The sequence below is a fragment of the Haliotis rufescens genome, unplaced genomic scaffold (assembly GCF_023055435.1).
Source record: "Haliotis rufescens isolate VD_foot unplaced genomic scaffold, xgHalRufe1.0.p SCAF_2, whole genome shotgun sequence".
NCBI lineage: Eukaryota > Metazoa > Mollusca > Gastropoda > Lepetellida > Haliotidae > Haliotis > Haliotis rufescens.
In genome coordinates, this window is record NW_025963890.1 from 67,109,384 (window position 1) to 67,134,175 (window position 24,792).

General features: G+C 39.7%; 1 protein-coding gene across 4 annotated transcripts in view; it reads right to left on the reverse strand.

The window, feature by feature from the left end:
- The window catches only part of LOC124134584 (tyrosine-protein kinase SRK2-like), a 72,455-nt gene that overhangs the window by 29,760 nt on the left and 17,903 nt on the right, over positions 1-24,792 (reverse strand). For 3 of the 4 annotated variants that reach the window (XM_046499493.2, XM_046499496.2, XM_046499494.2), the window contains exon 2: positions 11,626-11,961. In XM_046499493.2, the coding sequence (XP_046355449.2) occupies positions 11,626-11,794 (169 nt within the window). In that variant the 5' untranslated portion in view covers positions 11,795-11,961. Of the gene's footprint in view, positions 1-11,625; positions 11,962-17,108; positions 17,363-24,792 lie in introns of those variants that run through there. The other variant, XM_046499495.2, reaches the window with a different exon arrangement.

Here is a 24,792-nt window from a genome sequence, read left to right on the forward strand (position 1 = left end):
TGCAGGGAGAATAAACCATGAGGTGTGCAAGTCCATTTTACAAACAGGTGGGTTAAATTTGGTATTTCTCGCATATTCTCACAATCCTCACATCGATTATCTGTACCTTTTCTCCTAATACCGTTTGTCATATATCTCCCAGGTTTGGATGCAATTGTTCGGCCACTGCGTTTATCTGCATAGTCCAGCTTCATCTATTGGGAACACTTCCCTCTCAATTAAATTGTCATCCAGTATATGACATCATCATGTTTGGATCTCCAGAAATGTCATCATGTTTAGGACAATGTTTTATCGTGAAATAAACCACGCTTCGTTCTTCATCATGTTCATTGTTCTTTGTGATTTATCGAGTAGCTATCTTAGACATACATATAGTCAACAAACTTGTCACAAGGACCAGTGACCTCAACAACTCATAACAAGGACCAGTGACCTCAACAACTCATCGCAAGGACCAGTGATCTCAACAAACTCATCACAAGGACCAATGACCTCAACAAACTCACCACAAGGACTTCAGTGACCTCAACAAACTCATCACAAGGACCAGTGACCTCAACAACTCTTTGCAAGGACCAGTGACCTCAACAACTCATCGCAAGGACCAGTGACCTCAACAAACTCATCACAAGTGACCTCAACAAACTCATCACAAGTGACCTCAACAAACTCATCACAAGGACTTCAGTGACCTCAACAAACTCATCACAAGGACTTCAGTGACCTAAACAAACTCATCACAAGTGACCTCAACAAACTCATCACAAGTGACCTCAACAAACTCATCACAAGGACCAGTGACCTCAACAAACTCATCACAAGGACTTCAGTGACCTAAACAAACTCATCACAAGTGACCTAAACAAACTCATCACAAGTGACCTCAACAAACTCATCACAAGGACCAGTGACCTCAACAAACTCATCACAAGGACTTCAGTGACCTAAACAAACTCATCACAAGTGACCTAAACAAACTCATCACAAGTGACCTCAACAAACTCATCACAAGGACCAGTGACCTCAACAAACTCATCACAAGGACTTCAGTGACCTAAACAAACTCATCACAAGTGACCTCAACAAATTCATCACAAGTGACCTCAACAAACTCATCACAAGGACCAGTGACCTCAACAAACTCATCACAAGGACTTCAGTGACCTCAACAAACTCATCACAAGTGACCTCAACAAACTCATCACAAGTGACCTCAACAAACTCATCACAAGGACTTCAGTGACCTCAACAAACTCATCACAAGTGACCTCAACAAACTCATCACAAGTGACCTCAACAAACTCATCACAAGTGACCTCAACAAACTCATCACAAGGACCAGTGACCTCAACAAACTCATCACAAGTGACCTCAACAAACTCATCACAAGTGACCTAAACAAACTCATCACAAGGACCAGTGACCTCAACAAACTCATCACAAGGACTTCAGTGACCTAAACAAACTCATCACAAGTGACCTCAACAAACTCATCACAAGTGACCTCAACAAACTCATCACAAGGACCAGTGACCTCAACAAACTCATCACAAGGACTTCAGTGACCTAAACAAACTCATCACAAGTGACCTAAACAAACTCATCACAAGTGACCTCAACAAACTCATCACAAGGACCAGTGACCTCAACAAACTCATCACAAGGACTTCAGTGACCTAAACAAACTCATCACAAGTGACCTCAACAAACTCATCACAAGGACCAGTGACCTCAACAAACTCATCACAAGGACTTCAGTGACCTCAACAAACTCATCACAAGTGACCTCAACAAACTCATCACAAGTGACCTCAACAAACTCATCACAAGGACTTCAGTGACCTCAACAAACTCATCACAAGTGACCTCAACAAACTCATCACAAGTGACCTCAACAAACTCATCACAAGTGACCTCAACAAACTCATCACAAGGACCAGTGACCTCAACAAACTCATCACAAGTGACCTCAACAAACTCATCACAAGTGACCTCAACAAACTCATCACAAGGACTTCAGTGACCTCAACAAACTCATCACAAGTGACCTCAACAAACTCATCACAAGTGACCTCAACAAACTCATCACAAGTGACCTCAACAAACTCATCACAAGGACCAGTGACCTCAACAAACTCATCACAAGTGACCTCAACAAACTCATCACAAGGACCAGTGACCTCAACAAACTCATCACAAGGACCAGTGACCTCAACAAACTCATCACAAGGACTTCAGTGACCTAAACAAACTCATCACAAGTGACCTCAACAAACTCATCACAAGTGACCTCAACAAACTCATCACAAGTGACCTCAACAAACTCATCACAAGGACTTCAGTGACCTCAACAAACTCATCACAAGTGACCTCAACAAACTCATCACAAGGACCAATGCCCTCAACAACTCATCACAAGGACCAATGCCCTCAACAAACTCATCACAAGGACCAATGCCCTCAACAAACTCATCACAAGTGACCTCAACAAACTCATCACAAGGACCAATGCCCTCAACAACTCATCACAAGGACCAATGCCCTCAACAAACTCATCACAAGGACCAATGCCCTCAACAAACTCATCACAAGGACCAATGCCCTCAACAAACTCATCACAAGGACCAATGCCCTCAACGAACTCATCACAAGGACCAATGCCCTCAACAAACTCATCACAAGGACCAATGCCCTCAACAAACTCATCACAAGTGACCTCAACAAACTCATCACAAGGACCAATGCCCTCAACAACTCATCACAAGGACCAGTGACCTCAACAACTCATCACAAGGACCAATGCCCTCAACAAACTCATCACAAGGACCAATGCCCTCAACAAACTCATCACAAGTGACCTCAACAAACTCATCACAAGGACCAGTGACCTCAACAACTCATCACAAGGACCAATGCCCTCAACGAACTCATCACAAGGACCAATGCCCTCAACAAACTCATCACAAGGACCAATGCCCTCAACAAACTCATCACAAGTGACCTCAACAAACTCATCACAAGGACCAATGCCCTCAACAAACTCATCGCAAGGACCAATGCCCTCAACAAACTCATCACAAGTGACCTCAACAAACTCATCACAAGGACCAATGCCCTCAACAACTCATCACAAGGACCAGTGACCTCAACAACTCATCACAAGGACCAGTGACCTCAACAAACTCATCACAAGGACCAATGCCCTCAACAAACTCATCACAAGGACCAATGCCCTCAACAACTCATCACAAGGACCAGTGACCTCAACAAACTCATCACAAGGACCAGTGCCCTCAACAAACTCATCACAAGGACCAATGCCCTCAACAAACTCATCACAAGGACCAATGCCCTCAACAAACTCATCACAAGGACCAGTGACCTCAACAACTCATCACAAGGACCAATGCCCTCAACAACTCATCACAAGGACCAGTGACCTCAACAAACTCATCACAAGGACCAGTGACCTCAACAAACTCATCACAAGGACCAGTGCCCTCAACAAACTCATCACAAGGACCAATGCCCTCAACAAACTCATCACAAGGACCAATGCCCTCAACAAACTCATCACAAGGACCAGTGACCTCAACAACTCATCACAAGGACCAATGCCCTCAACAAACTCATCACAAGGACCAATGCCCTCAACAAACTCATCACAAGGACCAGTGCCCTCAACAAACTCATCACAAGGACCAATGCCCTCAACAAACTCATCACAAGGACCAGTGCCCTCAACAAACTCATCACAAGGACCAATGCCCTCAACAAACTCATCACAAGGACCAATGCCCTCAACAAACTCATCACAAGGACCAGTGCCCTCAACAACTCATCACAAGGACCAATGCCCTCAACGAACTCATCACAAGGACCAATGCCCTCAACAAACTCATCACAAGTGACCTCAACAAACTCATCACAAGGACCAATGCCCTCAACAAACTCATCACAAGTGACCTCAACAAACTCATCACAAGGACGAATGCCCTCAACAAACTCATCACAAGTGACCTCAACAAACTCATCACAAGGACCAATGCCCTCAACAAACTCATCACAAGTGACCTCAACAAACTCATCACAAGGACCAGTGACCTCAACAAACTCATCACAAGGACCAGTGACCTCAACAAACTCATCACAAGGACCAGTGACCTCAACAACTCATCACAAGGACCAGTGACCTCAACAACTCATCACAAGGACCAGTGACCTCAACAACTCATCACAAGGACCAGTGACCTCAACAACTCATCACAAGGACCAGTGACCTCAACAACTCATCACAAGGACCAGTGACCTCAACAACTCATCACAAGGACCAATGACCTAAATAAACTTGTCACAAGTGACCTCAACAAGTGACCTCAACAAGTGAGCATCAACAGCTGGATATGTCAGAGACAAAACAAAGCCCTTTGTCTAACATACTGTATTTTCTAACTATAGAGCGCACCAAGGCAAAATGAGCACCTTATTCTAGGGGATGCAGTATTTTGGAAGAAACGATTTTTTGAGTATAATATTATGCACAGCCAAAAACTACATTGTATTGCCTAAGGTCAAGGAGCAGGAGATTCAGATTACTGTGTGTATTTGTCTCTGAAACTTAAAGGAGGAAATAGTAATCTGCTTATAGGCACCCCCTCCATACAGCTGTATTTTTTTTAAAAAAGAGAACACTATATTCAGGAAAATATGGTACAACCACCTGATCCATTTACCTCTGTTCCTTCGGCTTGCTTTTCTGCGTAAACCCCTAGAGGACTGCGACTTTGTCAGGATGTTGGAAATACGAATCTTGATCATGCTGTTTTCATATCCTTTAAGCACATAGTGAGATATCCGGCTGCAGACATTCTCTACCATGTATAATGTCCACAGATGATTACTCAACCACAACTCAAAACCGTCTGGATGCTCGCTGCTCTTGAAACTTCAATGGCCAAGTTAAAGAGAAAAATCAAACGGACACCATCTTGTTTTCTGGTCACATGACCTCATCTTCATAAATTGCTCTAATATTAAATGATAGTTTCAACTCGAACAAAGGGTCAGAAAATATTACCTTGTCATACGGATATAGATTCAGAACAAATCCATCTTACAACATGTGTCTGCAGCCATAAACATGATTAAATATGACATTTAGCATGCTCAGTTTCTTTTTTTACTCTTTTTTTCGTATGCTTAATCATGTTAATATTGGTGTTTACCAAAGATCAACAAATCAAGAACATATGCAGATAAAAAATTAGCTTTGGGGGAGGAAAATGAAACCAGACTCCTGACAAGGAGCTATTGTGATTTTAACATATAGGAAAAACCCAAATTCTCATCTTGTAAGTGGTCTTTTATTTATTCCGAATTTCGATCAGGGATTACAGATTATTTCAAATTTTAAGGTCACTTTAGCGATATATAGAAACCCTGACAGTCCATCTTCCCGAGGCAAGGGAGTTAACTGACTATAAAAGTCAATCTTCCCGAGGCAAGAGAGGTAACTGACTATATAAGTCCAGTTTCCACCCTTGCCGAACTAGGCTTGTATTATGGAGTTGCATTTCGACTGGACTAACGAGTCAATGCATTGTCCAATCAAAATAGCGCAATGAAATAGAAATCCAGTTTGTAAACTGTTGTGCAGATTTCGGTCAATTGCAGGATTTGCAAAACATGTGCACCGCCAACTCGTTATCAACAGTTATTTTCCAAATGTTTTCATGCTTTTAATCAGGGTGCTCACGTGATTTGATGCACTTCACGACGTTTTATCACAATACAGATCTTGATTATCGATTAGCTCACCTTGACTGGGCTCCACCATTTGGTTTGAAGCAAATGCAATTGATACAAGAGGTGGAATCTGATTGGTCTATAGCAGAGTCTTAGAAGGGACAAACTCGTAGTAGCCACTGGCGGTGCTACGATAGAGCCCAGGTGAGGTGAGGTGAAATGGGGTTTAACGTCACGTCCAAGATTATTGCACTTATATAGCGACGTGCATGTACGTGTGTGTGTTTGTGTGGCTGCTTGTACTAGTCCGGGCTGATGCCGATTTATAGTGCTAGCTCACTGAGATACCATGCCGCAGTTTAACATGAATACCCCACTCAGACACAGTATACTGACTCCGAGCCGACCAGTCCTTGATTTAGCCCCTTAATGCCGAGCGCCGGACAGGGTAACAACAAGTACCATCTTTTAACGTCTTTTGGTATGACGCGGTCGGGGATCGAGCCCCGGACCTGCCGCTCTCCGGGCGGACGCTCTACCACAAGACCACGGAGGCGGTCTCGTGCCCAGGAATTCCAGCCTTGTTCAGCAAGGGTGGAAACTGGACTTAAGTCAGTTAACTCCCTTGCGTCAGGAAGATGCTGATAGTCAAGCAATGCCACTTGTCAGAGTTCACTGATGGAAACATCTTGATGACATCTGTCTGTACCACTGATGATTCATTAAACTGGAAACCTACTGACTCAAACTATATGCCATGTTCCATTTGTTAACCTAAGAAAAGCATTTGTTTTCTTTCATGAGGTGTTGGGGAGGTCAGGAGGAGGGATGGGAGAGGCAGGATGAAGGGAGGAGTATCATACGTAAGTATCATAATTATCATATGTCGTCTAAAGGGTAACAGATTAGCATGACCATCCCAGTATACAATATGTGAATGACAGTCTAAAAGATTTGTTTATTTGTTTATTTAACGCTGCACTCAGCAATATTCCAGCTATCTATATGATGTCAGTCTGTACATAATATAGTCTGGACAAGACAATCCAGTGAATGACATCATACGCATCGATCTACGTAACTGGGATACGTTGACATGCATCAACCAAATTAGTGAGCCTGACTACCCGATCCCATTGGTCTCCTCTTACGACAAGCATGGGATGCTGAAGACCTATCAAACAGATTTAAGTGCTCTCAATGTTGCAATACTAATTACCTGCATAACTGCCACTACAGCAAAAACTCCAACATACTCAAAGAGAACCTCACTATCTGACACTGTTCAGTAAAAGCATTATTCACCATAATGATCAAGTGCTATTCTAAAATCAAAAATCTTTTGTATATGTTTTGTTTGTTGGATATTCAAGCAAACAGCAGTTTTTCCAGCAATATGACAACGGACTGGAGCAGACAAACCAGTGATCGATATTATGAGCAACGGTCCATGATGTACTATGACATGCAGTCAACAAAGTCACACAAGCATAGTTTGAAGGGACCTATTCCAACCAGCAATCCATGCTCCAGTCGGTGCTCATAGTGACAGCATGACCTTTCTACAGCTTTCCAAAACTGATTGGCTCATAGTCAATGTACACAGAAAAGGTCCTCAAAATCTTCAGGAGATATTCGGCTCATCCAACTGATTTTGACAGACAAGCCTGTCCTAACTTGGCTGTGTTGACCAGTCTACTAGTGGTCATCAGCTGGACAAACAAACAAACAAACACAGACACGCCCCCAACAGGCGGCCATGTTCAAGCAAGAGTGGAACAAACAGCAGGTTTAGTTTAGCCACCAAAGATATTGTGACTAGTTGATTCAACTAATTTGAAGTGACTGGGGTGTAGCACGTAGCTGACTGTCATCCGACCGTGGTGACTGTTTCCAAACTTTGATTATTTTTTTCATTCTCCTAACTTAACCCCAAGCCACATTCTCAAGGATTAAACATGTATCTATTAATCCCCTTTTTTCCGAAAATAGGATCAAAGGTGTCTTAACTTTCGTAAACAAACATTCGCGATGTTGATTCTTAGATTTCTGAATGACAAGTACCATGCACACGTAGTTTCTATTTCAATCGTGTTGTTTTAAATAGGCATGACAGGAGGACTACAATCAATAACTGACAATATAAGGAAGTTACAAGATATGACTTTAATGAAAATGAAAATTTCTAAAGGAAAAATGTTTATCCAATGTCAACAAGATCGAAGTTTCCAACTGTGATCGGCCTTGAACGTTGCCCCCTACAAGCCAGAATGTTAAAACTGACATCACACCTTGGTATGACATATCACTGTGTCATCATGACACAAACAACTGTTAGGACATGGCTGGAAAGTACTTTCATTCAGTGACAGATGATACAGACTATCAGTGTAAGCTCATGTAGCACGGATGGACAAACATCAACACACACTACACAAATGCTAGTAAACATTAATCACAACCAGTGATTTTAAAGTTTTGCAGTCTCCTTGTTTTGTTCAACCTTCAAGGATAGAGACTATCAGAACATGAAAGTGCAATAGGAAGCTTTAAGTGTTTGTTTTGTTTTGTTTGTTGTGTAATGCCACACTCGGCAATATTCCAGCTATATGATGTCTTTCTGTAAATATTTGACTCTGGATCAGACAATCCAGTGACTGACATCATGAGCTTGATCTACCAATTGGGATACGATGACATGCATCAACCAAGTCAGTGAGGCTTACCACACGATGCTGTTGTCTCCTTTGGCAAAAAGCATGGGTTGCTGAGGACCAATTCTAACCCAGATATTGACAGGAAAGTGAAACACGTACCGGTACTATCCATGTTGGAAATTGAACACTTTAACCACCTGCCCCTACTCTGGAACAAGCTGAGAATTTGTTCTTCTATGGCATAGTTGTTTTGTTTGAAATAAATCAGATATCTGAAAACTCTGAAAGACTAACTAAAATAGTCATACCTGATTAATAATTCAAAAATATGTCTTTGGAACCATAGAATACATACTATGTGATCTATCTTTGCTTCTTGTTTCCAGTAACTATCTAGAAACCATGGCAACATGATGTCAGACACTCAAGTTTTGCATCAAACAACACAAAAGGACCAATCAATTTGATTAGTCAACAACAACAAAAATTGTCCCAGAAAAATAATAGTTATGCTTCAGACTTGAAAAAAGAAGAAATTGTCTTAAAGCTGTTTTTATTTTATATTTAGGCTCATAGTTTTAAATAAACATAAAATGAATAAAATATTTGGTTCAGCAAATGTAGCGCAAAAATATTTAGTCTCCATACAAAATCTCAGCCTCCCTCCCTGAAAATATCATCAAATGGTCGTTCCCTAATCTCATTGTGACTGTAACACATAACAAACCATTTAAGTACTTGTATTCCCCTGACTGTATCTAGCCAACAAGTTGATTCGCCTGCGGTTGCCTCACAACAAATCAATGACTTTCACACTACAAAGAGGGATAATCTCGTTAACTTACTAAGTTCCTATCAATGACAGTGCCAGTCCCCATGGTCACTCCTACCTGGATCAATCACCTACTCTATGAACAACCGAGCAATCATCTTGTAGTCTCAACTGGATTTGGGAAGGTAGCCACGTGACTGTGTATTCAGTAAGCCAGTGTCGCCATCACTTGATGCGGGGGGGAACACAAAACAAACTTGGCTTATTTGATATTTTGAAACCTTTGAATTCAACATACATGGGCAAATAGTATTAGAGCGGGTGAATATGGTTATATGCTGCTTTTAGCAATATTCCAGCAATATCACAGTGGGGGACACCAGAAACAGGCTTCACACATAGTACCCATGTGGAGAGGGGGTACAATCAGAATACATTGCAATCTTGTTAGCTAATATTTCATTTTCTCAGGAAATAGAGAAATCTGTCTGTCTGTCTGTCTGTCTGTCTCACTCAAAATATATAATCATGGGTCAGCTCAAGCCAGATACAATAAACTATCTTACAAACACACATATTATGAACTGATGGATGTAAAAAAACTGTTCTTGGTCCCAGCCATTTGCTAATAACGAACTGACAGATATAACGAACTGTTTTTGAACCCCTCCCATTTGCTTGTATATATGCTGTATATACGCTGTATATATGCTGTATATATGCTGTATATATGCTCATAATGAACTACATTTCAAACAAATTAAAATCAACGTCTGAGTTCATTTTAACCGTAGTTTACTGTGTATATGTTTATAACAAACTACAGTCATAGCAAACTAAATTTCGTGGTCCCTTTGAGTTCATCACAACTGTAGTTTACTGCTTCTTCCACTCCCAGGAGATATAAGCACAATGAAATTGCATCACATTGCTCTGCACGTGGTATGTCCTCTCTTGCTACATCAGTCATCACTGGACCACTTACACAGCAGCTCCACTGGCAATCCTTCTATTAGAAATTAGGTAATCAACATCTGAAACCGATTCCCATCCACCTAATGCTATATCCATTCCATCGCCTATGCCATGGATGACAAACTTCCACTACAACCCATATGAAGAACAGCTTCACTTGGCCTGGTGGAGTGTTTGTCAAGGGACCAGATGTGGAACGCCATGTTCCCTAAGTGCAGGGACCACAGAAAGGTGGAAGCGGAGACGACCCAGCCCTCGTCTAACAAGGTGTTCCAGTTGATGTCAAATGGCTAAACACTGAATTCCCTATGGGATCTATAACCATACCATCTGCTGTAAACTGTTTGAAACATATGGGTTGGACTTGGAATAGATTAACATTTAGTCTCGGAAATTAAACTATTTTACAGACAAAAAATTTGTTAAATTATCTTAATAAAACATAATAAAAAGGAGCCAAGAGACCTCTTCCTTTTCTTGAAACTGCATTATCTAGACTTGCCAGCTGTTATAGACTTGCATGGGCTGTGATGGATTATTTTTATTTCAGGGTCGGTATCACAGAATTGCCTTGGAACTATGGTGAGTTTCCAGATTTGTGGTAGAAATAAAAATCCTGTTGTCTTCTGACATCATTAAGTGATGTCATCCATCCCAAGGAGGATTTTCTTGTTTGCCCTTTTCTTGATCTCTGGGCTTGGGTACTTCTCACTATACTTCCAATGGCACTGATTTGTGGCAGAAATGTGAAAATCTGTTGTCTCATAATATCCTCAGGGCATGTCAGCCATTTTATCATTTCATGTTTGTTATTTTCTGTCTCAGAGCTTGGACTTTTCACTATCCTGACGATGACTCGGATTAACTGACCAAGTTATTACATTCGGCATTCCCCGCAACTGCATTGCCATACCTCGTGTACCATTCTTACAGGTTAGTGATATTGTTAAGCTTACCCTGTCATTATCAGAAATGATGAAAATATACAAAGTATGTAATAACTGCCCATAATCTGTGTCTGCTGAGAAACGGATTATTCAGGGCTGAAAACTGATTTCTGATTTGGGGTTGTTATGCTTTCAAAAATCAACGTGTTGATACAAACATATTTCCCCACCTTAGATAAGGTAGTAACAAACAAACCCTTTTTCTCTTGGTCATATCACTACTTGAGCCAGAAGACTTTCCAGCCTGTGTCTGTATGCATCTACTGGAAACCTTTCCATTTGATCTTCATGCAGAGCACAGCGCACAGGTAGGCTAGTCAGGTGTTGTGTGATCAGAGATTAGCACAAGACATACTTATCGTAACTTGTCTTTTTAACCATTATCAGCATTTGAAGGCACAATATGGACAATGTGGACCTTAAAGTACTGAAATTGAGTCTTACGAATACAAGTTTATTAGAAAGGTCATTGAAGGTCAAGGCCAATACATTGAATTCGAAGAAGTTTTGATTGCGTTGTACTTACTGAATGCTGATGGGTTTACTCGCAGGCTGGTGGGGTCCTTATCATAGCTGTTCCGGGCTTTCTTCTTCCCTTTGTCGTTCTGCTTGTCGAGATTATCCATCCCTTTCCCATCTCCAATGCTGGAGGGGTCGTCAAAGTCTTTTTTAGGTGTGGATTGTAAACACCCCATACTGATTTGTGAGTGATTACCTCCTGGGCATGCAAAAAGTTCACAGGTCACTTAATTAGGTCAAGGTCGCACAAGGTTAGCAGGTGTCAACAGTCCTGCTGGTGGTCCCTGTCTGGCTGTCACCATTCAGTGCCGGACTTGTCTGTCTGGAGCCATGTTGGTTCTTTCTGAAACAAGATGGTTGATTGATATGCAGATGAATTCACTGATGCAAAACAAAACAATTATTTGAGAATTAATATTACTTATTCAATCTGAATTTATTTAAAACCTGCAAAACCTGTTAACTTAACGGTACTACTGATAACAAATGTTAGAAGTAAAGAGGATTGTGGTGTCTTCCAGGGCTGTCTTGTTCCTAATTGATAATATAGGGACCTCTTGAATAATTAAATACAAAATTAGCATGGTTATGATAAAAATCCTTTGACTTTCAGATTCATTTTCGAAACACTCTTTGTTCTAAAAGAACTTAATGGCTATTCGACAGATCATCTGTCCTGAGTGTCCTCAATGATTATTAGATTCCTCAACACTGCTGCATGTAACATGCAGGATACAAATGCATTGAACAACACATATTTGAGCGATTCTTCAGATTGTCAGACAAAACAAATGTTGGTCAAAACAGCATGACATTTGACAATGTGTCTGCCATAAGAGTGTTTGACACTTGTAGCTATCTTATCCCATATAATTACAACAATCTGTAAAAATAAATCTTTCAAATAATGATAATAAATCATCATACAAAATATATACAGTAACACTATGCATGGATAGTCATGTGGTAGAAGACATGGCTCATGTGAACAGAACTTGCAGTATAAAACCTGGAGATGTTCTCAATAACATCATCTAAAACCCCAAAATTTATTATCTTAAACAACGACCTAATGACTTTCAGTTTCACCCAGAAGTTTAAGATCAAACATTGACTTGTATTCATAAGTCATGCCAAAATCTCATACAAAATATTGAGCAGACATTTTTATTCCAGAAATTGTTATCCACAAATTTGAGCACTGACTAGACATTTTTATTCCATAATTCAAGAGATGTAGAAAAGATGAGACAAAGTTGATGTTGATAGCACTGATGCCATTGGTAACCTAAGCCATAACCTTGTCTACACAACCTCAAATCTACAATATATTCTATGAACGATGCACTTTTGTAAATGCTACGTTCATAAATATTCCTCCTACTCTTTCTGAATTCCACCTTCCTCATCTTACATGTTGAAAGCCATCTTCTTCAGCTTAACTATTTCCTACCACCAATTAACCTGAAGAATTTGGCTACATTTAATAACCATCCTCCATCCTCCATCCTTCATCCCCCTACTGTATCAATCCTTGAAATGAAGCTGAGACAACGTGACACCTACTTCCAAATCATCCCCACTGTTACAGAACTGTTACCTGCCTGGACAATACGTCCCACATCACTTCCAAATGATTCCCTAACAACCCATGTGTTCCTTCAGTCAGAGAAGGGCAGATCCCCTCAAGATGCAGACAACATATGGTGGTGTAAGGCATGGCAGTACTCCTTCTACTCCTCCATCACTGCAGTAATGACAAAAACAAACATCCCTGTTGCTGGCTCACTCACTCTCCTCCGCCTCACTAATCTTATCAGTTGATATAGGCCTCTGAGGAGATCCTGTGAGCTGATAGGGTAATTTAACTCTTCCCCCATGTTTCTACTGGCTATTGTCATGATTGTTGCAGTCTGATCGCCATAGTGGGAGAGTCCTATTAGGAAGTACAATGACCCCTAGGGTTGGGCTTAATAGTACCTGCTATATGCCCCAGGGTAAGCTAGGATACTTAACTATTATTACCTTATATTCATTATGATGCTATAATATATTTGGACAGACTTTTGCTTCCCTTGTCATGGTGATGATGATTTATGTGAGGTGCGTACCTGCAAACTCTCATGCTTTTGGCCGGAGATTCAAGCATTTTTAAAATCCTTTATTCACATTATGAACTTAATCTTCAATGCCTGTGCATGTATGTGTGTCTGCATGTGTGCATGCGTGTGCATGTCTGCATGTGTATGTGTTTGCATGCGCGTGTCTGCGCAAGTTTCAAATGAGAGGGGAGGTGTACAGAGTAGAATAATAAAGAGATTATTATATTTTTAAGTATATTCTACTAATTTGCTTCCGCAGAAACATACAAATACTGATATTCATTTTGAAAAATCAGTATGACACACAACTGCCGCAATTTTTAATCTCTGTAATAATATCCTGTTACTGAGACAGATCGATGTTTATAACCTTGGCATACAACCCAACGCAGGAATCTTTTTCGTATATCCTTATACGTCCTTGTACTCTAAATCAAGAAATAAGGCAAATAGAACATTATCCTTAATCTTGCCTCATACTGACAACAAAACTTTCATATCTTGTGACACAGTTTCTTAAACAAGCTTTGGTTGAGTGTATAATCATGATAATCATTATCAGCTGAACAACACTTTATTATTGCATACAAACAAGTTTCCATAGATTAGATTGGTTGGTTGGTTGGTTTGTTGTTTAACGCCGCACTCAGCAATATTACAGCTATATGACGGCGGTCTGTAAATAATCAAGTCTGGACCAGACAATCCAGTGATTAATGTCATGAGCATCGATCTGTGCAATTGGGATCAATGACATGCATCAACCAAGTCAGCGAGCCTGACCACCCGATCCCGTTAGTCGTCTTTTACGACAAGCATGGGTTGCTGAAGACCTATTCTACCCCGGAATCTTTACAGGTCTCCACAGATTAGAGCTCAGGTAAACCATTATAAGCTTGTGTAAAACATTTCAACTTCAGCTGCTTCAGTTTGTCTACCCCGCCCCAATATCCTCTTATCAATAACTCTTAACGGTATTTACCTTGGTCAATAAAAAATGAACCATGTTGGCGTTGTGTTGAAAAGAAGACACACAATTCATGTGTGCAAACATGCATTCAAACTATCTGTATTTACTTTCCTTCCAACCTGGTTTTGATTAGGAAGTCACGACTATGTCAGTGTGATTTAAACTGACATTTGTTACTTTGGCAACTGCAATATCACTGCTCCATTACCCACCCTGTAGGTCCCCAGCAATCTGTGCTGGTTGAAGAAGGCGAGAAAATGGATTGGGTGGTCGGAGTCTGTGACTTGGCAAGGATTCAATAAGACATAGCCACTTGTCTATCAGTCCGGAACTTTGAGTAACAATCTAGATTCTAGACGGACTGGTTGTTTTAAAACCAAACTCTAGTTATGAATACACCATGCCATTTAGAAAGTGGTCAAATGTAACAAATGTTATATTTCGGATAACACTTTCTTAGTAAAGTACAGATTCTTGTACTTTTTGGGGGTTGAGTCCCGTCTGGGATTTAAACCCACACATGCCGGAGGCACCTAATCGCCAGCACACAAATCAGCAATCTAACCCACTCAGCCACCGAGGCTTCCACAAAATGAAAGTCCGACAACTGGTAGTCTAGAACACGTACTTTGAGTACCCCTCTGACAAGTGTAAATTGGCACGGCTCCCATGGCCGGAAGCTATGAATACACAATGCCATTTAGAAAGTGGTCAAATGTAACAAATGTTATATTTCGGATAACACTTTCTTAGTAAAGTACAGATTCTCGTACTTTTGGGGGGTTGAGAAAGTGTTATCCCAAATATAACATTTGTTACAAACTCTAGTTGTTTTACATAGCCACTAGTCCAAAATATGCTGCGGAATCATTGGATATGACCAATGGTGTCAACTCTAACCCTGCTTGGTTAGTAGCGTGTCCTCTTACCATGTTTACCCCGACCGCGTGGATCGTTGCTTACAATATTGTGACCGGATTATCTGGTCCTGACTCGATTATTTACAGGCCGCCATCATACAGTCAGTGTTGCAAATAATAGCCTATCCCACCGTCCGTGACAAGTTAATTTCACAAAGGACAGGTAAAATAAAGTCCACCTGTCCTGTGGACGGTCATATTTTTATTGTCAAATAGTAATACATATCTCAATGATATCCATTGTGTACAAAAACTAAACAACCCTAATTCAAGTTCGAAGTAATAGACAACAGAAAATGATATGCATAAAATTGGGACTGGCAACTTTGGACAAGGACTGGTAAGATTTTCAAGTATCTAGTCCTGTGGTCTGGGGGAAATATATTATAAGTCTGCAACACTGATATAGCTGATCTATTGCTTGAAATACTGTCATTGCTCTAATATCACATTGTGGCCCAGGTATTGAAAACACAGTGGCGACCCACCATGCCCAGAGTGACAAGTCGTTTGTTTTAAACAAGGGTCCATTGCATCCCAGGCAATCTGCATCACTAAAACAAAAACATAGTTTCACTCATAAGAAAGATGGATCCCATGTAAAAGCCCAGGCTGCAAGTGAGTGAATTATTAGAGGTGCGACTGCGAGGTATTAGCAGTATACCACTGATTGAAATACTAATGATCACATATCATAATCAGCCTTGTAAGTAGCGACCATTTTGGTGGCCAAATGCGATGTAAATCTATGATTGGCAACATAAATTTATCTACTGCTCGTAACTTGGCTACCTTCAAGTAAACAGAACTGGCGACAATATCTGTTTAAGATGCCTGTTGGCTCCTAAAAACTTAGGTCAGGCACCTAAAATATAAATGCTAGGCAAGTTTACAGCAGTGATAGAAATTGGCAGTAGTCCTATAGTCCTTGCCCAACTTACCAATAGTTAAGGTATCATATGGACAAGTAGACATTTGCCATTTCGATGAGTTTTGCTATATGGTATCACTATAAGGACTAGTGGACTAAAACTGTTAGTTTCTATCACTGTTACATGAGTGACAAGTTGAATAGAAGTTATTAAACTGAGAAATTAGGACTTGATCCCTGTGATAAAAAAGCTATCTATTCGCAACCAGCTTCCTGCATATGTGTCTATTACGCATGTGTTGTGATCAACATCCAACAAAATGGCGGAAGACTATGAAGTTGTCACAATGAACTTCATATACGGGTCTATTTTTGATTTAAGAGAAGAAAACATGATCCAAAAAGCAACGATAACATTGTAGTGTGCAAACACCGTTACTCTTTTGTGAAATACGCAGCAGAAAAAACAAATTTAATGACGCATATGTATACGCTAACATCATCAACTGAAAATGCAATCTAGTGCAGCTTGAAATATATCGTGGCACTTATCATTATTGCAATAAAGTGCCATATGAAAGTGAAGCCAATATCGATCACTAACAATTATTAACTTTAATATCCTACCTTTATGTTATCATGCAGGTTAGACCAGATAAAAACAACAGCAGTATTTTCTGCAACATGGCTCCTCAACAGTGACAAAAGAAACTGGCAGTGAGTGACATCCTTCACGGCTAAATCCAACATTTCGACTATAACAACATCCGAAGCTCACCAGCTCGGAGAATGAAAAACCTCTAAATTCCTAATCCCAGAGAAACCTCCCCGATATGTGTCAACCCCTACATCACCAGCTTGCTACAACCCCCACATCACCAGCTTGCTACAACGCACACATGGCAGTCGAGCTTCAGTGTTTGATTATCAGGTAACCGGTTCGGCTGAACTGACGGGGACATCTCGCACTGCTTGCTGAAACAGGTTAAATCTGTCAGGACTAACAATCTTTATAAACTGTTAATAGTCTTACTATTTCTCCCGAACCGTCCCTGTCACACTGGAAATGTAGTTGAGGCGATGGCTAAAGGCATGCGCTCTTACGTCAACATAAATCATGACATATTGAAGTTTATCATGTTTCAAACAATTAGTAAGTGACAAAACTGTCTTTCAAGTTGAAACACAGAGATATCTATTCATTTTGGAGTGTCAATTCTGAATCCTTGAGGCATCTAAAACAATGTACTTTTGGCACAGTTCTATTAAGGTGTCACAACACACCACACACATTTTGCTATGATGTATGTATACATGATTTATCTACCCCTTGACTTTGAATTCCAAACAATACATTGAGGTTGATTTGTAAATGTGCATGTTTTTATTGATTTTCGAAATATCAAACACCAATATATCAGTATTTATGTGATTTCTTCAATGTGTTTTTCCCTGTGGTTGAAATATTATAAAAAAGTGATAACTATTAATTATCATGATAATACTTAAATGTGAAACTGAACATGGTGAAAAATTTCCTCAAATGTCTGTACAGTACAATGTGTAAAAACTGTGGTAGTCTGCCTCGCTCAATCACATCACACAACCCTTTCTGTTTTCATTTGGGCAGTAAGGTTATATATTAATTTTTTGAGAAATACCTATTTCAGAAAAAAATTAAATAATCTTAAGTATTATATGCTGACTCAAATATTGATGTTTGTTTGTTTGTTTGTTTGTTGTTTCACACTGCACTCAGCAATATTCCAGCTATATGACAGCAGTCTGTATATAATCCAGTCTGGACCAGACAATCCAGTGATTGATATCATCAGCATCAGTCCACGCAATTGGGATACAATGACATGCATCAACCAAGTCAGCTAGCCTGGCCACCCGATCCCATTAGTCGCCTCTTAAGACAAGCATAATTGCATTTTACGGCAAGCATGGGTTGCTGAAGATTTATTCTAACCTGGATCTTCACAGGTCTATTGATAATGAGGTTGGTGTAATGTGATCATGATGATACTCTAGTTTCCATCATGCTGGCACGGTGAAACTATATATAAGTCTGACCAAAACTCAGAAACATAAGTTCAATTACACTTTTTCTATTAAAGCTAATGACAACACCGAAGCAAATTGATCACAGAAAAGTTCAGGTTAATTGGTTCAAATGTTTTAAATCAGAGACATACAGAAGTGTCTATTTATCATATGTTGCCTAAATCTTATCTGTTTTGGGTTGGTGTCACCTGTTACCATGGTTACAGGTTCACTCACTCACCTACCCACTTGCCCAACCGACCAAACTGCAGTGAGTTATTTTCTAACACATACAAATCCCTTTTTAAAAGCAACACATTATTGATCTGAAAACATACAATTGTTTCAAAAGTCTGTACTTAAACTGTAATGTCATCATAAACATTCCAAAAGCAGAAAACTTTCATGGAGACCTACCATGATAACATAAAAGTTTCAAGTTACTTGAGTAGTGTTAAGTGTTGAATAGAGATCATCACACAATACTTACACTGAGAAAAATACTTCTAACAGTTTACGGTCGCTTTCAGGATGTTCAGCTTTGCATAGCAATTCTGCTGCATCACAATGTATAAACATTTTTAACAGACCAGTCATTGAACATGGACAGATAGAGTCTACAGGGGGACCTTTATTATGACAATTAAGGTACCAAAATATTATTTGCAGAATTCATAGCAAAGAGGGATACACATCCAGCAGCATAGGGCTCAGCAGAGACGGGATTGGTGTGACAGCCAATCACAGCACAGGATTCAACAGAGACAAGACGGGTAATACAGCCAATCACAGCATAGGACTCGTCAGAAACAAGAGCAGTCACGCACAGCCAATAACAACGTAGGATTCAACAGCTACCAGGTGTGACACACAGCCAATCACAATGGAGGATTCAACAGCAGTGAGGAATGACACACAGCCAATCATAGTGCCTAATTCAACAACAGTGAAGTGAGTGAGTGAGTGAGTATGGTTTTACATCGCTTTAAGCAATATTCCAGCAATATTCCAGCAATATCAAGGCCGTGGACACAAGGAATGGGCTTCACACATTGTACCGATGTTGGGAATCAAACCCATGTCTTTGGCATGGCAAGCGAAACACTTCAACCACTAGGCTGCCCCCACCCTCAAACAGCAGCAAAAAGGAGTGACACACGTACAGCCAATCACAACACAGGATTCAACAGCAGTGAGAGGAGTGACACACAGCCAATCACAACGCAGGATTCAACAAGGGAAGTCAGACACCCAGTCAAACACATTGATTCAATACAAATGGGTCAAGCTTTGGTCAAGTTTCGGGTCAAGTGACCAATTTCCTGTGAAAACTAGAAAATGGCTTGCAAGTACAACAGAAGTTGCCTCTTCATCACCATTTCCTTCTGGTGCCAGAAATCATTACCTACCACCCACTTCCAGCCAGACATCACTGGTCTAGGAAAACACATATACTCCACTACAACCCCATACAATGCATAAAGTACAATGGCTCTAGTTAGCCTGAAAAAAACCCACCTGAATGTACTTCCTGGTTGAAGGCAACACTATCCTCAATTATTCAGTGTATCAGGCACTGTGATTGGCTGATTCTTTCATATCATTTAAGTTGTCATTGCATGACAGATTAACTATAGTGTCCTTTAACTTCTTTTGAGTAGTATATGCCAGTTCCATTGATCCATTCACCACAATCATAAGTTTAATTTGGAGTCCAGTTTGGTTGACACAATGCTAAAATTAGCCATGCAATCAACACACTTTGGTTTTTCAAGTCTGAAAGGAGCAATATTCCCAGAACTCAACCTGCCTTGCTGAATCTCCGATACAACTCTGATACAACTTATAATGTCCTGTTGCATAAGGACATCCATCACTGTCTTCATCCTCCGGAAACATCAAGCAAAAACAGTCTTTTGATTCGATTAAGAAGAGAGCTCTCTGAATGAGGCAGTGAGTCTAAATGTTGATCTCTGCCAACCTCTGTTTAGAAGGGGCATTATGATTGGTTGTTGGTTTCATCCTTATGACCGAGCGAAGTTATGTGGTAACTATGTGATAAGATGTGATGTGTGATGTTTGCTGTTTAACGCCACAATAGGTTTGTTGTTTACAAAGTGACATGCCCACACTGAAATACTGAAACCGAAATCGCTTATTTTCTATCTATTCCTCTTTTGAAAAAGAGATCCAAGGCCACCAGAAGCGTCCAGTTTACACGGACCATTCTCTTCAAAAGAGCATATGACTGAGCGCTCTTGAGCAGAGGACATCTGAATAAGTTGCACTCTATAAATCATTAATTTTATTACTAATTTTCTTATTCTATCTCGTCCTCTACTTTTCCAATCATATAATATAATATGGTTGGTTTGTTGTTTTACGCCACACTCAGCAATATTCCAGCTATATGACGGTGGTCTGTAAATAAACAAGTCTGGACCAGACAATCCAATGATTGACACAATGAGCATCAATCTACGCAATTGGGATACGATGACATGCATCAACCAAGTCAGCGAGCCTGAGCACCCAGTCCTGTTAGTTGCCTTTTATGACAAGCATGGGTTGCTGAAGACCAATTCTAACCCGGATCTTCAAGGGTTGGTTGGTTTGTTGTTTAACGCCGCACTCAGCAATATTACAGCTATATGACGGCAGTCTGTAAATAATCAAGTCTGGACCAGACAATCCAGTGATTGATAGCATGAGCATCGATCTACGCAATTAGGATCAATGACATGTATCAACCAAGTCAGCGAGCCTGACCACCCGATCCCGTTAGTCGTCTTTTACGACAAGCATTGGTTGCTGAAGACCTATTCTACCCCGGAATCTTTACAGGTCTCCACAGATTAGAGCTCAGGTAAACCATTATAAGCTTGTGTAAAACATTTCAACTTCAGCTGCTTCAGTTTGTCTACCCCGCCCCAATATCCTCTTATCAATAACTCTTAACGGTATTTACCTTGGTCAATAAAAAATGAACCATGTTGGCGTTGTGTTGAAAAGAAGACACACAATTCATGTGTGCAAACATGCATTCAAACTATCTGTATTTACACTCCTACCAACCTGGCTTTTGATTAGGAAGTCACGACTATGTCAGTGTGATTTAAACTGACATTTGTTACTTTGGCAACTGCAATATCACTGCTTCATTACCCACCCTGTAGGTCCCCAGCAATCTGTGCTGGTTGAAGAAGGCGAGAAAATGGATTGGGTGGTCGGAGTCTGTGACTTGGCAAGGATTCAATAAGACATAGCCACTTGTCTATCAGTCCGGAACTTTGAGTAACTGACCACCCGATCCCGTTAGTCGCCTTTTACGACAAGCATAGTCGACTTTTACGGCAAGCATGGGTTGCTGAAGACCTTTTCTAACCCGGGTCTTCAAGGGACATGTGATAAGAGGGATGGAGGTGGTTACATCTCTTCCGAAATGAAACTAGGCTGGCGACAGGGTCCATGACAGAATGCAGACACAATACCCTGGATAATCAAACATGTGACATGACTCTGAAAGTTCCCCACCTCCAGTTACCTTAATGATAAAGTAACTCTTCTTGTTTAAAAATATCTTGCTTGTTTGGGTAAACACATGTCCAATGCAGTGGAGCTTAATCAAACAGTGATAGACACTTTCAATCTGTGGAACCATGTCTCCTACAGTGTGATTTCAAGCCTCTAACTTCCATTAGTACAAAAGATCTATGCACTGTTGCATACCATATTTTCATTTGCATAGTGTATAAATTTCTTGCACACTTGAGAGACTGTTTTTGGTATTTTGTATTGAGACCAGATACATTTTTTTCAGCTATGGCTGCAAAACCAGATATTTTTTAATTAAAACTATGAGCAAAAATATTTTATTCCTAAAAACAACAACATGAACAATGCAATTTTTGTGGCTGGTAATTTCTATTTTTTCCCCAACAATATGAAGCATAATTAGGTTTCTCAAAACGTTTTAGTATATACCCAGGCCCAAACAGAATATCAAAAAAGAGGCCAAAAAGAAGAAAACAAAGTTGGTCAATGAAAATGTGAACTTGGAGATAAAATATCATTAGAGATAATGATTTACAATTTCAATTGTATTTCCTGTAATGCTAGTCATTGTTTTATTTATAGAAAGAGATTAAGATTATCATGTGTACATGGTGTAACTGTCTCGTAAAATTAGCTTGAAATAGCAATCATCTGTTTACACCATGTACACATTTTCCCTCATACTCTACCAGTGATTCAGTAAAAATAACAAGATATTTTTACTGAAAAGAAGTTTAATTGAATGATCAGAAGTACCTGAAACTATTATTGTTTCTGGAATATAGAGAATCTCACCCTCGTGTCTTTTGATATCAAATATATCAACACGAGGCAAGCCTCGGAATTTTTCCACTTTTATCAACTGGTGTTGATATATTTTTGAAATCAAAAGACACGAGGGTGAGATTATATTTATCATCCAACATCATTCTTCCAACTTTTCAAATTGTAGACAAAACATTCTCATATCTTGTTATTTTAGTTGCTGATTTACTATACATGCTGTAAAAAATAAAATTAAAATACATATATTTTATGTATGGAACAGTCTGAGGCTTTCGGCAGTCGTCTTGTTATTTTGATCACAAAATCAATGTTTTGACATTAGATAGTTAAAACAACAAGAAGTCTTCCCACACACAATTTAAACAACTTACTTGTCGTAAGCCATTTTATTGGATGTTGCTATGGTTACATCGCATTTATAATAGACACATTAGCTGGATCGCGAAAAGTTTCGCTTTTTCAATCATGGGAATCTAGTTGCATATTTTCTCAGTTTCATAATTTTAATTCTAATTGTCGTTTTCCTACTTTGCTAATAAGATGAAAAAATCCATGATCCTGAAAAAAGCAATACAGTGTTCCCTTGCTATTGCGCCCTTCAATATAGCGATAAATTGGTTATTGCGGGGTAACGCATGTATACCGATATTTCAAAATGTATTGTGATATGCATTAATTAGCATTTCAAATCTCGGTACACCGGTAAAAAACCTCGCACCTAGGTCCCCACACTAAGTTTGATCAATCTGACATCATACAAAACCGTAGCGCTTCTCTATCTACATCAGGCTGTTTCATGATCAGCCATGTTTCAGAAATGCAAAGCAATGGATTCATTCTTGATGATCTGACTCTGAGATGTAGGGTCAATTTGTTCAGGAAGTAATGACTGGGACCGTCTGTCAAGCAGCAGCAATGTACGAGTCAACTAGACAATAGGAGTGACATCCTCCCTGTAACTTGAATGACCCCATCAAAGGTCATGAAGGGATTTCTGAATAGTCTCTGACAATAGGCAAACGTGACTCTGACTCACAGGAAACAGAAAAAATGTGACTGTCAGACTACAATAATGACTTCTTATTCATAAATATTTCAGTAGATAATAGTTACTTTTCCTGATACTATCACACATGTAGTTTGATATCTTGAGAAAATTAGCTTTGTTTCACATAGCTAAGCACTTTGAGCAATATATGTTTTTATTAAAGTACGCAGTGGTATAGAAGTATTGTAGCACCAAGATCACCCAGTAAAACAAGACCATACTTATTGATCATTGCTCTGACCGCAACATACCAGTAAAACTTGGATGACCTTTGACCTATGAGGATGACCTCAGATCTATTACAAACCAACTAAACAATGTCCTTTAAATATATAAGTTGAGATGATTGTGATGCCATTTTTTACTCTGTTTTTGAACCCTGTTATATTTAACTCATCACTTTAAACGTAACATACTTATATTAATTTTCCCAAAAGGTTTAAGCCACAAGCTTTATTTGGGCGAAATCAATCAATGTCAAAGGCAGCAGAATTGGATAAAATATTCACTTGTCCTCAAGCAGGGAAAATAAAAAAATTACTGAAATACATAATATCTGAAATACATAATATTTCACCACCTATTGACCAATCAAAATAGTTCTCTATGACAATGCACTTTTACACATTCGAAATCTTTTCTAGAAGACAACAGTGTGTTATAAACATAACTGCGGTAATCTTAATCTCTGCATATAATCATGATAATACAAAGCCAAGCATAAGCATGATAAGAGGAAATAAAACTGAAATGGTAAATTATCATGTCTACTGATGTCTTATTGCAAATTTCACATTTTCATTGACAAAGTTAGTTTTCCTCTGTTCATTTCACTGAAGCATTATGATGGAGTCTTTGACAGTGCACAATACA